We start from the raw sequence: 16288 nt of genomic DNA on the forward strand, positions 1-16288 counted from the left end.
GCTAGCTGTGCCTTGTAGGAATTTGTCGTCTCAACACAGAAAAATGCTCTGAAGAATGTAATATCAAACACAATTTGTTTACCTCACACTTTACTGAAGGGTTAAGGATTGCACAGGTGTATATCCCCGTCTGGGTTCAGCTTTTAATCTTTAAAGTAACACCTACAACAACAAATCAAAGGTCTGAGGATTGGAGCCCTTCAAAGTGAATAACGTGTGACTGTAGATCAACCCAGTAACTGCGTGTTACATTTCATGCTTGTTTGATGTCTACACAGGCCCACATGCGGCAGGTTATTTTCTTCATTGATTTCCTGAGATAGTTCACTGTTTAATTTATGTAAAATTGAGAAAACCCTCACATTGTATAAATATCTTTATGGTAAAAGGCTTAGTTTCATTTGGATCACCTGCAGGTAACCCTTAGAGAGGGACACTGGTAATTTTATGGTTAATCTTGGCTACATTATTTTAAATAATGTTATAGTCTAACTTTAGTGCTAATTGGTGTATATGAAACTAGTTGTAAAAGATTATCATGGCCTACATTGTGTAGTACTTAATCATATATATTTCTAACTAAATACATGCCAAAAATATTGTTTTTGTATTTAATAAACTAAAACTTTACCCCTAAGCACAGTACAGCGCACACCATTTATCAATGAACAAATCAGATGGAGTATCAGGATTCTATCAGAGTCATAGGTCCAATACCTATTTTCAGTAAAGTCATCACATGTCGTGGGGGGGGGGGGTGGGGGGGTGGGGGGGGGGGGGAATACAACAAAATAGCATCTTAATATATGTGTTATTTACCTAAACTATCTTAAGATACAACCCTGATGAGAGCAAAAAGCACTATTCTGAAAACATGTCTTTGTGCAAAATATTAGAACTTTCCATGTTACCTAAATATGTAGTTAACAGTAAACTCTTGAAGAGCAACTCAGCCCCATTACACCTGTAATATTTAAGAAAATCGCAAATGGCATTTTGGGGATTGTCCAAATTTGAATGAAAGCATTTCATACTTAAACTTGAAATATATGTTTGCATGCTTGGTAAGCTAAATTACCAATGCAATAGTTGTGTTGTTTCTTTTGGTTTCTCAGCTATGTTTGAGGTGGTATGTATGTATGGGTGAAAAAACAATCTACTGGATCAAATCCATTCTATTGCTCATTTGTAAATGAATGTGCATATACTTACTGTTACAATGTCTACAAAGTACTAATCAACTGGGGACATTTTCACACTAATTAGCGAATGATGTCTGGTACATTATCTTGCACATTAGTGGAAAAGCACAAGAAAATCACACTTTTTTAAATTAGTTCCTGCAAAATGTTTATTTAAAATGTGTGTAGAAAAAAAACACTATTTACAGCATTCATTCACTCTATTCAACCGTCTAGACACTAAGCTGTCAGCATACCAACCATACATTATACATTCAAATATATAAAAATATAAAACAAAATGGACATTATTCTATAAAAAGCCAAACCAACAAAACACTTTATAAAGGCACTTGACAGGATATTACTTTTCTGAGTGCTGTAACACAGTTATTGCATTTTGCTTGTGCATTTATAATAGGCATAAAATACTTTCATTCCCTCAACCCCTCCAATTTGCACTTGTCCCCAGTACAGCAAACGGTTTGAAGAAATTCCATCAGCTAAAAACTATACAAATATGTGGTTCGTGCACCAGGAATGTTTAACCATACAATCTTTATAAGGCACAAATGGAATACAAAGTTTCCAAAACAAGATCTTCATCGCCATCGCAACTTTAATCCTAGTGTGGATGAAGTTCAGAACGTCAGGATAATACGGGGCATACCACAAAATGAACCCCAAAAGTACATTTACAGTACAGATCATAAGGCACTTTGTAAAAAAGTTAGTTTGCTCTGACTGAAATGTACGACAATACAAAGCAATACTGTTCACCTGAAATGTTCAGGCAGAAACCAATGCACTCAGTCTGTATGTTGAAATGAATTGGATTTTAAGGCCATGAAGTTTATTTAAAAATATTTCCTCCATTGGAGTTGTATAAGTCTCTGATGGTGTGCTACAGCTCAGTGTACTACACAGCAACCAGATTCCTCGTGTTTGTGCAGAAGCGACATCCTGGAGAAGGTTTTGGAGCAGTTCTTGCATTGATATTTTTTCACATCAGAATGGGTCTGTAGATGAGCCCTGAGGTTGGATCTGTCTGCAAATGCTCTGCTGCAATGTGGGCAAGAGAAAGGCTTCTCTCCTGAAATACAGAAACATACTTTGTTAAACCTTGTTTTAAGAGATCATTATTGTATACAAACATCAAACATAATTTTAGACACTAGCTTATTGATGAAGAAACATGTATTTTTGACATAAACTACACAGTAGAGTGTGAAATGTCTGATAATTTAACAGGTGCATTGCAGTTGCCTGCACTCCACACCACTGGTGCCTTTGATATACTTATATGGTTCCTAACAAGTAATAGGAAGTGCATATGATTTGTGTGTTGTAATACTTGAAGGGTTTAACAAATGTTCTTTTCAAGCATTAAAAATAAAAATACACAAAATATGCACAGTCCAATGTTCTAGAGCATGGATTTAGTTATAGGTGGGAGCACATGCACAGAACCATCTATTATATTCCATTAACTGTTTGATCTGTGCAAGTACTCACAGGAAGTCACATTCCTTTCCTGTCTTAAAGTGATATTTTTCTTAACACCACTACAGCTTCAATTTCATATATTTTTTTTGCATTTATTTGCATTTTTAATAGAGCTTTTTATACAGCAGTATCTCAAAGCACTCTACAGTACATAGTAGAAAATCAAACCACAATACATTTGTAAAACATCTACCACAATCATAGCATTTAAATAACATATTCAAATAACATTTTAATAATAATAATAATAATAATAATAATAATAATAATAATAATAATAATAATAATAATAATAATAATAATAATGCAATGTACAAGTTACATTAAAACCAACTAAGACAAGAAAGCCATTTTATAAAAGTAAGTTTTCAGTCTTGACTTAAAAACTGTAATGGTCTCAGCTTCCCTGACATATATAACAGTAGCAACAACTATGAAACCCAACTACTGTTTTTAAATATAGGTTGTCTTACCAGTATGTGTTCTGATGTGTCCCTGCAGCAACCAGGGTCTGGAGAAAGCTTTGCCGCATATTTTGCAGACACAAGGCAAAGTGTGGGTCCTGATGTGCATCTTTAGGGCTCCCAGGCTCACATACTCCTTCTCGCAGTATTTACAGCTAAAAGATTTCCTTGTCTGGGCGTCACAGTGCAACTGCTTGTGTTTGAGCAGTCCGGAGTATGTAGAGTAGGACTTGCTGCACAAGCTACATTGAAACTTCTCCGCTTCCACAGAATGTGGGTCTGACATTTTGGTGTGCATTCTCTCATCCTCGTCGCTTATGGGACTCTCAGAGCCGCTGTGATCTTTTGAAGAAGTGTCAGATGCGGGAGGCGGGCTGATCCGTCCAAGAGACGAGGGGTATCCAGAGATTGGCGACAGGTCGTCAGGTAATGGAGATAACGGGAGGCTGCTAGTAGTCCATACTGTGATAGGGTTGTATGCTACTGAACTCAGGATATCTGGTTGTGGAATAACAGGCACAGGGTAACCCTTGTACAAATACGGTGAAATGAAGACTGAAAGGCAAGAAGAAATACATGAATGTTAGGACCCCTATGACTTGTCAAATGGTTTACAAGTTAACAAGTTTAAATTGTTCCAATGAAGTATTGTTTAACCAAACAGTGCATTAAAACATTTCACAATGTATACTCGTATATAACCTTGCAAATCTGAAATGAAAACCCCGTTCACCATTTTAAAAAGTATAATCAGAATATGCTGATGTTGTCATAAGAAAACAATGCATGTCGAAGAAGTTATGAAGTCAAATGAATTACTTAAAGGATGCGGATGTTGTTTCCAAACATATAACTTAAAAATTGCACAATCTCTTTATCGTGGCAATACTGATAAATCGTATAACATTCATGATGCCACCCACACATGTATCATGGGTCGTACTATATATCATATATATATATATATATATATATATATATATATATATATATATATATATATATATATATTATTTTTTTTTTTTACCTGTGTGGTTGTCCAGTTCACTGTAATTTGGCTTCTTAGCTGAGTTAAAATGTTTCTTAACAAGGAACGAACGTGGCATTTTGCCAGATAAATTATATAATACAAGTCTTGAGAAAATTGTATAAATATAACGGTCCCAGTTCTTCGCAGAGCGCAAGAAATCACTGCAGCCTCACTAGATCCTATTGCACAGTCCGCGAGAGTAACATGTCTTGTAGTGCAATGCTGTAGTGGGAGTATACGCTATAGCAAATCTCAGTTTAGAGCAGTAAATACCCTCTGTCAGGTGCAGGGGGTTGGCAACACCCACTATAATTTACATATTGCCCTCCCCTCATCCAATGAAAATTACTTTTCTAAAAAGTGGGATAGTTACTGGGAGGAGTTAAGACACCTTCCAGCGAGACAGGTGTTTGAGAAGAAGAGTTCAGCGAAAGAAAAAGCAACTGGTGTTGGTATTTAAACCTGTTGAAAGAAAGAGGGCTGTTCTGAAAAGGCATTCAGTGTAATCTTTGGAATTTTCAAATTGAACCAAATTTGCATTTTATTGCAGTGCTAGAGTACAATAGGCCTTCAGGAACCTGTTAATGTCCTGAAGAGTCAGACAGATTAGGCGAATTTAACTGAATAAAAAACGATATTCAGGCTTTAATTTTTTTTTTTTTTTACGGTCCCATAAAAAAAAAAACAACAACAACAACAACAACAACAAAAAAAAAAAACGGTTAAAAAGAAATAGGCCTGTTGTTGGAAACCAATTAAATTTACTATTTAAGAGTATAATTTACTATTTAAGACATTCAAGATATCACTGAAATATTTTTGTGATACTGCCGTTCTGTCATTTCATTATCTCTTTCAGCACTGCAGACCTAAAGTATAGTTTTCAATATAAGTTGGGTACATTGTAACCAAACTCAATAATTAAACACAACGTTATGCAACAGATCTTAAACTTATTTTAGTCTTTACATTGATCTGCAAAGGGTTTGTTTTGTAACATTATTTTGTTTAATGCGTTGGTATTAACAGGTGAGTTCCCGACATTAAAAAGGAAGACTCTCCCGTTCTTTTCTGGCATCTCCTGATTTTCAACATCTACTGTCATACAGGTGGATCTTGGAACATGTTCAGATGTTTTTTTCAGTCGTAATTGTGGCTGCTGCTCTGATTCAGTGCTATCTGAAGAAAACGAGAAAACTAGGACCAACAATTGAATTGGAGGATTTTAGTTTGAACTACTATACTTCTGTATTGCTATAAAATAGATAAACAAGTTCAGTTCCATGTCATTCTTAAATACAATTCGTAAACGTTAATATTTTATTTGCAGTTCACTGAAATCGTGTCACATTATTTTACAGCATATGGATGTAGAAAGTAGAATCTGTTACAATTTGATAACTGGCTGCTACCAACCTACACCAATTACTTCTGTTGCATTTTTTCAAACTTAGAAGAAAAGAAAAATACTTTTTTTTTTTTTTTCAATACGCCTGATTGTCTGCACAGAGGCTATTCGTTTACTTAGCGTATGATTCTCTGGTATGCATCACATGTCTAGTATCATTGTCTGCACAGAGGCTATTCGTTTACTTAGCGTATGATTCTCTGGTATGCATCACATGTCTAGTATCATATTCACCGCAATATCACTTACAATTTTAACTATAATCCGTTATAACTGGAGTGGTATTTTGTTATTTCAACGCCATCTGATGTCCATTTATTTTGAGTTCTGTAGATGTCTCTTGTTGCTAAAGGCCTTTGAAAAGTTACGTGGTTGCTTTCTACTGGATAACAAACTGTGTCTAGTTTCGTTGTCTATTTGTGTTTTGTTAATTTTCTTCTATGTACGTATGTATTCAGACGAACTTAATTAACTGTGAATATTTCTGTGATCATAGCACTTCTTGTAAAGGGCCTTTCTGTTGTGCATGATTACAATGCCACCTAGTGGATAAAAACAAAACAACAACTACGTCTTTTATGTAAGGCTTTCAGAATTAACATTACATATTACGATATCTGATATTTTGAACATCTTGAAAACTGAAAGAACCTCATAATCACATGCAATCAGAATTTACAGATGTAATTGCTAATAATTCTTAGTCCACTGGAGAGAACGACAGTCGTTCACTTCTGTACAACTAAAGTAATTTGTAAATATTTACACTCCCCTCGGTAAGGTCACGTAATAGACCAAAGTAAAATCTAGGAGTAAATCTCAGGAAAATATAGTAAAGAACAGGGGAGTATGGTTAAGCATAACTAAACAAAAATAAAGTAAATGGATAATATAATCAAGGGAAATCATGATAAACTACAATTTACAGCAACATACTTTTGTATGGGTAAGAGGTTAACCTACAACTTCAAGCTTTGTTAATTGAAACTGATTAAGTAAATCGGATTACCTATTTTTCCCAAAATGGTGTTTTGTTATTTATTTAATATTTACTTCTTAGAAGAAGCCCTTACCCAGGGCAACTTACAGTTGTATACAAAAAATACATATCAAAAATTACAGTCTTAATAAGAGCAAAATACAAAACGATTTGATATCGGGGCAGTTCGAGAGCAGATAACAGTGCAGGTGAAATACAAGATACTACAGATTGGGTTAAATGCAGGATTAAATACAGTAAAATAGGAAGCAGGTAAGTGCAAGTTAAAGTGCATTAAAGGCATAGTGCTATATTGTCCAGAAGGGAAGAGTTGAGTTTTACAGGTGTTGTCAGAAGAGGTGTGTCTTGAGGAGGCATCGGAATGTGGTCAGGTACTGGGCAGTCATGATATCCATAGGAAGGTTGTTCCACCACTGCGGGGAGAGGTTTGGAGAAGGAGCGGGCTCTGGAAGCAGGGGAGCATAGAGGAGGTACAACCAGTCTTCTAGTGCAGGCGGAGCAGTGGGGGTGTAGGAAGAGATGGGGGCCTGGAGGTAGATGGGTGCAGTCTGGTCAAGGCATCGGTAGGTGAGTACAAGAGTCTTGAACTGGATGTGAGTGGTGATCGGGAGCCAATGCAGTGAGCGGAGCAGTGGAGTAGTGTGGGAGAAGTGATGCAGAGAGAAACAGCAGAGTTCTGGATGAGCTGGAGCAGATGGGTGGCGGATGCAGGGAGGCCAACCAGGAGGGAGTTGCAGTAGACTAGGCGGGAGAGTACCAGGGCCTGGATGTGCGAGGAGTTGTGTGGAGTAGTTGGTGAGGAAGCGTTGGATTCTTCGTATGTTGCTCAGGAAGAAACGGCAGGTGCGTGCTAGTGCTAGTGGAGATGTGCTGGGACAAGGAGAAGCAGAGGTCTAGGGTTACTCCGAGGTTTTTGGCTGAGGAGGCGGGAGAGAGTGTGATAGATTTCAGAGGAGATAGAGGGAGGGGGATGATGAGTAGGCAAAGAAGAGGAGGTCAGATTTAGAGAGGTTTGTGGGGTCAGAGGGGGTAAGGAGAGGAAGATGCGATGAGGGGGGATGCGATGAGGGGGCCCAGGGAGCTGGTGTAGAGACAGAACAGGAGAGGACCCAAGACTGATCCTTGGGGGACTCTTGTTGAAATAGGGTAAGATGTGGAGGTTGAGCCACGCCAGGTTACCTGGTAGGTGTGTTCAGAGAGGTAGGAGGAGAACCAGGCCAGTGCAGTGCCGGACATTCCCAGGTCAGCAAGAGAGGATAGGAGAATACAGTGATCAACAGTGTCAAAGGCAGCAGAGATTGAGGATAATTAGGAGAGAGGAGTTGGCAGGTCGGGAGGTGAAGGGACAGAGGGAGTCGAGGGAGGAGGTAAGGGAAGAGAAGAGGGTGAAGGTAGTAGAGTCTATAGTTGGGGGAAGGAGTCGATAGGAGGGAGGTGAGACAGAGAGGTGGAGGCAAGGACAGAAGGGGAGAGAGACCGGAGTTTACAGTGAGAGGTGACAGTGGGGGTGGGTGGAGTAGGGAGAGACAGAGAAAAAGAGATGAAATAGTGATCACAGAGGTCCAGAAGGGTAACAGAGAGGGTGGAGGGGCAGTAAGCCCTGGAGAAGGTGAGGTCCAGTTGACAGTTAGCTTTGTGGGTAGGAGGGGATGGAGAGAGAGAGAAGTTGAAGGAGTGAAGGAGAGGAAGGAATCCGGCAGAGTGGGTGGATTTGGGGAGATGGATATTGAAATCATCCAATAGGACAGCTGAGGTAGAAAGAGAGGGGAGGGAGGAGAGGAGATAGTCGAGTTCATCAAGAAAGTGAGTGAGAGGTCCAGGTTCGTTGTCATTTTCTTTTTAAACTTTTTATTGTGGCACCTATTTTTGGTGGTCCTGTTGCTACAGCTGTTGCTCCGTTTGAGTAGGTAGCATAAATAAATAAGCTTGTGTGGTCTGCAGTAATGAATAAATCGATAGCTTTGCATTGCAATTATCTCACTAAGCAATACACACCTTCCATGTAAACCATTTGCACAGCACTGTACATGCACCTTGCTTCAGTAAATCAATCATCTAAGTCCTTTGTATAGGGGACTGATTTCACTGTTGCACAGTAAAGCTTTAGATGCATCTGTTTACTATTAACAAATGCCAGTCAGGTTTATTCAAAAGATGTTGATCGGATTGAGACCAGAAAGGCAATTTATGTAATTTTTTAAACATTTTTACTCTTTTGCCAAATACCCCAAGAACATACAGTAAGTGTTTATCTCAAGCCTAGCTTCTTAGTCTCACATCTTTTACCACGCTAGTTAGCAGGGGTCCTATTTTATCCTAATCTGATTTTACAAGGCTTTCTACCTGTTGTGAGCCACCACTGGATAATGACGCTCATAGAAGATCTGTCTGGAGAGCTCACCACAGGCCTACTCTGGCCACCATTGCTTAGGACATAGTTGTGTCAGCATTCCTTCAAGGGCACAGCCTCTGGGACTAGGAATGCCCTCAAAGACACCATTGTGTCTTTTTCAGCTACTTTTTTCTTTTTAGCATGTTTTCACATTATCCTGGTGAAATTGTATAGATAGTTAGTAGTTACAGTTATTGCATTATTGAGATAAACTAGTGCTGGAACATAGAAATAATAAAAGAGATGCAAATAATGTCTATACCTGCAATTGATGGCAGCAAGACAAAGAGTCCGATTGTAGTTGTTTTCCTATGTTTGGTGATCACAGCTGTATCTCTACTGTATATTACAGAATAAAACATACATATTTTTTAAAATATTTTTTATGTGGAAAACAAATGAGTGCTATATGTGCAGAATGACCCTTCTCTCAAATTCAGTGTCAACATAGACAGGTCTCTTTTTGTTATGCAAATGATCTCAGTCGCACATCATTAATCTACTGTATGTTGACACTTCAAACATCCGCAGCAAGTCAAGGTTCAAACAATCAATACAGAACTTAAACAATCTCAACAAACCTTTACCAACAACTGCACAGGTGAATAGGGGGGTTCTTGAACGGATACAAAGTTATTTTTGTTTATTGACAGGACTGAATTATGAATGAACAAAAAATCGATAAAGAGCACCAAATTATACTTAGTGTAGCATAATGTGGTATCAATTTTGTTGTCCCAGTTGTTGAATATTCCATTAACAGTGACGTAAATCGGATTATAAAAGCACTGAGCAATTAATTGTCACGTAGAGGCAATAAATACATTTACTTGAGATTTATAACCAGCTTGGGCTGCTGTGTTCATCATTGTGAGTTATACAGTTTGGCTGGTCTGACTTCTACATCTTTGTTTATCAGACTATCCTTTGCAAAACCCCAAATTATCTTAATACACTGTTAATTACCTCTAGTAGTACTTATAATCTTAGCTCTCAGACTATTCTAAGTCTCTCAGTTCCTAAAGTTTGAATGGGATTTGGAAAAAAGGCATTCATTATTTTCTTTCTCGATGGTCTTGTAATAAACTTCAGGAAGAACTGAAACTTAGTGTTTTAACAACTTTAAAGGAGTTTAAGCAAAGAAAAAACAATTTATGTTAATTTAATTAACTTATTTGTATTGGTTGTGTGCATTTTAATTAGTGGCTTTTTTTCAAATTATATGCCACCTTCTTAATCAGGTCTCCCCTGAAAAAGACATTTTAAACTCAATAGGACTTTCCTGGTAAAATAAACATACAGCCTTTCTGCTGTTTGCCTTTTTGATTGTTTCTCCGCACTGTCTGGTTGCTGTCTATTGGAACACCAAGGTCTTTCTCTTGAGCCTGTTCCAGCTTTAGACACCTCATTTGGTATTTGTATCCTACATTTTAGTGATCAGCATGTCAACCTTTATATTTGTGACATAGAATTTAATTTTCAGTTTTGATAACTTAAATAAGGGTTGAAATCCATTTAACTGTTCCAGACTGCTGTTGGCTCAAACATTAAAAAAATGTTTAAAAATAAAAATAAAAACAGATTCTAAATAACTCAGAGCTTTGTGATTTGAAATACCACATCTACAAGATATGGTTAATTTATGTAGGCTACACATACATATTACCAGATGATCTGCTTCCTGTTGATGACCCTCACAGGACAAGTATATGCATCCCAATACATTTTTTGGTGTAATGGTGTCATGTCATTCAAGCAAAAGGAGAAAAGACTATTGAAGTTATGAGCATTGAGGAGAACAATGGTTTATAAAAGTTATAACAGGGTACTCACTACAAAATAGAGGAAAAATAATAGTGAGAACATAAGCCAATTGTTATGGTTTAGATGAAAACAGAGCAACACTCACTTAATACGTAAAGCTTAATAATAATAAAAAAAGAACAGTTCTAGTTGGGCACTTTTACAGGTAGTTGATGTGAACAGAAGTAATTTTTCATGGTGGTGTTTTTATGGGAATAAGTGGTTTATAAAGCTAGCGAGCATTATTTTAGATGTAGAATTATTGAAGTGGGGTGTGCTAATAACAGAAGTGGCTTGTGAATCCTTATGAAAATTGGTTATTGTTTGTTTTGTTACAGCTACAAAAAAACTAAAATACTGCATTACTCCGGCTGCACTTTAAAAATGTTTCAAATAAGATAAATAAAATTGAATTATACCAACCCCGGTTGACTAACTCAAAAAGAAAAGGTACTGTAATTCAAAATCCTACTGAAATACAGTACCTACCACAATCTCCTGTGCTCTCGTCTTGCTTGCTTAAAAACACTAGATGGCACTGTGCAGTTGTGAATAGCTCAGAAACAGCACTTTCCCATACACATTTATCAATGTTCAGGTTCAGTGGAAAGTAGATGATGCTGCATGTTACACTTTGACTGGTGCTCTGGGTTCAGAACTCAAACCATTATGTAGTTGTAGTTTAAGGGTGGTCGATCAATCTAGAGTAGAATGTTTTTTGGCTGTTGGATTCATTATGCCGAAGTGTAATGTGTGACTGCGGAGCAAAACACAGTAAAATAAGCTTTCATCTAGATTCTTAACTATGGCTATTTGTCCCTTTTAAATTTTTACAACAGAAAATGTGCATGTTTGTTTTTGTTTTTTTTTTTTTTTTTGGTTTACCATGCTTTCCGTTGCCTTTCTTGTTAATTTATTATGTTTTACTATCATTAATGTGTTCTATAAAAAAAAAAAAAAAAAAAAAAAAAAAAAACCATGTAGTGTGACCCTAGGACAAGGAGTTAGGAGTGGATTATCAGACACCATCCAATATTTATTGGAAACTCCAGATCAAGTATATCTATCTCTGTTCAGGCTGTCTAATAATATGGCCAATTAACCCAAATAGTTGACTTTGAGTGACAGGTTGTTTCTGTCGCTCTTCCTGGCATGCTGCAGTATTAAGGTAGAAAATTTCCTTTACTGTGCTAGAACAGATCAAGAGAGAAATTAATGAAGCTCCTTTTTTTGCATGGTAGATTGATTAAACAACGGGTTTGTAGTTGTGCCTTTTATGATTTAGCAGATGATGAATTTATTGGATTATAAGTGAACATAAAATAAAACATTCTTTACCAATTAGTTGTTTGCTTTCTTGCCTTTATATCAAAATTCACCACATATCTAACTTCAGTGTTTATTTATGATTTGTGATTCTTTGTTCAGTACATGGCATTCCTATAATCCTGGCTAAATTAATTTAAAATGTTATATATTTTATATATATATATATATATATATATATATATATATATATATATATATATATATATATATATATATATATATATATATATATATATAGATAACACTATGTAACACAATTTTTGTTCCTGGGTAGTAAGTGTTATTTCCTAATTGCTTATGCCTCAAAAGTATAGAAAATGGGTATTATTATATTAATAATCGTAAATCTCGAAAAACTACTCACTTTTAAATCTTTTGTAGTCATTTTTGTATTACTTTAGTATAAATACATGTTAATTTGGATTCATATGTTGTTTTTTTCTGACTTTATGTGAACGAAAAGACACACATTTGCCCGTTTTCCCATTGGAAATAGTGATATTTAGAAATATCACTGTCCTGGTCACAAAAGCAAAGTTTGTGGGGAATAATAGCCATTTTCTATACTTCTGAGGCATAAGCAATTAAGAAATAACACTTACCACCCAGGAACAAAAAAAAAAAAAAATTGTTACATGGTGTAATGGACAAAATAATGGAAACACCAATGTAAAGTCACTTAATAGGGCGTTGGGCCACCACGTGAAGCCAGTACGGCATGTATGCACCATGACATAGAGTCTACCAGCCACTGGAATTCTGTAGGAGGGATGTGGCACCATTCTTTCATGGGAAAGTCAGTCAATTTACACCTGGTTTATGGAGGTGGAAAACGCTGCCTCATGCACCGTTCCAGAATATCCCATAAATGCTTGATTGACATATGGATAACATCAGTGTCATACTTATCAAACCATTGGGCAATCACACGTGCTCTATGGATGTAATAATTTATTTTTTTAATTAATTCTGAAATTCAGATCTTGAGGTTCATGGCTAGACTATGAAACAAATATTTATTTGAAGAGATTATTGCAAGTCCAGCTCTGGGCTGAACTGAGGTTCTATGAGCTTCTAAAGGTACTGTAGTGCTTGATGTCTTCTTCAGCAGGAGATTTAGATGCAAAATCAATGGGGAAGGGGTCTTTTAAATAGCCTGTGCACAGGTGGGAGGCAAGCTAAAAAGTGGTCTTCCAATGACTGACTATAGGCCAATGTCCCAAGGGAAAACCTTCAAATCCAAACCATTGCATTGTTTGTCCTTGCCAACTGAATGAGTTGTCTTTTATGGGCAAATAATACATTGAACTGCAACATCAAAAGAGCTTCTATTTTATTTAACCAATTATATATATATATATATATATTATATATATAAATAATATATATATATATATATATATATATATATATTATATAGTATAAATCCCATTGATGTTACTATCTGGTCCAGTGGCCCTGACTTGGATTCATGCAGGCAGTCATTGCACAAATGCTACAAATGACTTTTGTGCACAACAAAGGTAAGTTAAATGTTTGTTACCTTAAAAGCACAACCTTTTCAGACCTTCTGGCACTTGAAAATATTGTCAATTACTGTAATTCCACAGAAGAATACTTTGTTAGAAAGACTAGGGACAGAATAGCAAACAGTCTGACACATTGAATTAATAAGGACACAAAACCTGCATGCTTTGTTTGGGCAACACAAATCTTCATGGCATTAACTGAAGTTCACAATGACATGCTGTGGAGGCAGCAGGTTTCCAGGGAGTCTCAGTCACATCTGAAATTGTGTGTGTGTGACTAAATTCAGCCTCCCAAAGCTTTGTAATTTAGGGATGGTGATGTTAGCTGAAGATTAATTCGAGCTTGTGTCTAGTGCACAGCACAGGGCACAGCAAAAACCAAAAAGATTTTGGGTTTTGTAGGTGACTACGCATGTTCCAAATGGTTATGCTTCACCAGCTGACCATTAGGGTATTATAAAATGTGTCATTCTGATTATAGTTTTAGCGAAAGTGATTAATGAAGCAGGTATAAATTAGATGTCAGGGGAATATAAAAAAAACATGCTGTGTGAAGGAGGTACCCGAGGGGAAACAAACAGTGTTTTCTGTAAAAATATACAGCTAAAGAATGCATTTGAACTGAAGTACATTTTTCTATAATTTTCGTTGTAAAATGTGACCTAGACTTATTTCTATACTTTATTTTTTGGTTTACTCTGGAGCACTCATCAGACTTCTGATTGTGGGCTGAATATTAAAATGTTTCTGTTTATTTCTCCTTCATTACTAACCTTGAAAGATAAAAAAAAAACTGCTCAGGGGTATTTAGTAGAACCCTCCAATTGCCTCTGAAATGTTTTTTGCTAGGGGGGCCCCATCTGTGAAGCACTATTGAAGCAATCCAGGACTATGGTACCAAAAGAGAATTCCTCACCATAATGACTTGCTCTAACAATGTATGTAGCACATCCAGTAATCTCAGCTAATGCAAAGAAATTGACAGGAGTAAAAACAATATATAAGCTAAGCTTTCCGTAGAGTACTGAATTTTAGTGCTAGAAAAGAACTAGCCATAGGGAACACAATGAAGCAATAGCAAAATGCCCATAGAGGGCTGTTGAAGCCCATATGGGCATATCACATAGTAACTCAAAATAAATAAAAATATAGGTAACAGTTTGTGGCAGAGCAAAGCTCTGCTCTTTTTAAATTGGCAGGGATGGGGTTAATTTCCCCTACCTGCCTGGGTTTATTATGGTCAGGTGGCTGGGGTTGATTAGTTGATTAGGTTAATTAACGATCAATCAGCGCCCAGCCACCTGACATAAAAGGAGGCCTCTGCTTCTCATTTGGGAGGAGGGAGCTGAGGAAGCAGGTTGGTTTTTGTGAACCCAGTGAAGGCATTGCCAAGCCTGGAAACCTTAATTTTGTAAGTTTTGTTTTGTTGTCTTTCTTTTTGTGTTTAAAGATTTTTATTTTGCCCTTGTGCACTTTATTTTTGTGTTTATTTATAATAAAATTTGGATTTTTTTGAACTGCAGTCTGTCTCTGGGCCTCTATCCACTCACTAGCCTGCCACACAGTTTTATTTAGTTTTATATATGAATATATTTTTGTATTAGGATCAGTTATGTTATGTCAGTAACACATCCACTGCCACAACAAGCTTTAACACTTCTGCCTCAGTTATGCTAAAGTTATTTAAAACTGGATAGGAACTGGATGACGTGGGGCATGTTGTCAGTATCTTCACAAGTTTTTACAAAGGAAGATACTGACAACATGCCCCACATGTCATCCAGTTCCTATCCAGTTTTAAATAACTTTAGCATAACTGAGGCAGAAGTGTTAAAGGGACTAGGAGCTCTTAAAATAAACAAATCCCCTGGGCTGGATGAGATCCTCCCAATAGTACTCAAAGAAATGAAAGAAGTAATTTACAAACCGCTAACCAAGATCAGGCAGCAGTCTCTTGACACAGGGGTGGGTACCGACAGACTGGAAAATTGCAAACGTAATACCGATCCACAAAAAGGGAAACAAAACTGAACCAGGTAACTACGGACCAGTAAGCCTGACTTCTATTATATGCAAACTTATGGAAACTATAATAAGATCCAAAATGGAAAATTACCTATATGGTAACAGGGTCCTGGGAGACAGTCAACATGGTTTTAGGAAAGGGAGATCGTGTCTAACTAACTTGCTTGATTTTTTTGAGGATGCAACATCGATAATGGATAATTGCAAAGCATATGACATGGTTTATTTAGATTTCCAGAAAGCTTTTGACAAAGTCCCGCACAAAAGATTAATTCTCAAACTGAACACAGTAGGGATTCAAGGAAACACATGTACATGGATTAGGGAGTGGTTAACATGTAGAAAACAGAAAGTACTGATTAGAGGAAAAACCTCAGAATGGAGTGTGGTAACCAGTGGTGTACCACAGGGATCAGTATTAGGTCCTCTGCTATTCCTAATCTACATTAATGATTTAGATTTTGGTATAGTAAGCAAACTTGTTAAATTTGCAGACGACACAAAAGTAGGAGGAGTGGCAAACACTGTTGCAGCAGCAAAGGTCATTCAAAATGATCTAGACAAGATTCAGAACTGGGCAGACACATGGCAAATGACATTTAATAGAGAAAAGTGTAAGGT

The 16288-nt window shown here is 36.8% G+C and overlaps 1 protein-coding gene across 1 annotated transcript; it reads right to left on the reverse strand.

Annotated features, from left to right (window-relative positions):
- Positions 1–1306: 1306 nt before the first annotated feature.
- Positions 1307–4430, reverse strand: LOC121313428 (zinc finger protein SNAI2). The gene is made up of 3 exons (XM_041245953.1): positions 4179–4430; positions 3161–3706; positions 1307–2274 (listed from the first exon to the last, which is right to left on the reverse strand). Exons 1-3 carry the CDS (start codon positions 4255–4257, stop codon positions 2093–2095), a joined length of 807 nt encoding a protein of 268 aa, XP_041101887.1. The 5' UTR covers positions 4258–4430; the 3' UTR covers positions 1307–2092.
- Positions 4431–16288: the final 11858 nt, after the last annotated feature.

Source organism: Polyodon spathula, chromosome 3 (genome assembly GCF_017654505.1).
Source record: "Polyodon spathula isolate WHYD16114869_AA chromosome 3, ASM1765450v1, whole genome shotgun sequence".
NCBI classification, from domain to species: domain Eukaryota; kingdom Metazoa; phylum Chordata; class Actinopteri; order Acipenseriformes; family Polyodontidae; genus Polyodon; species Polyodon spathula.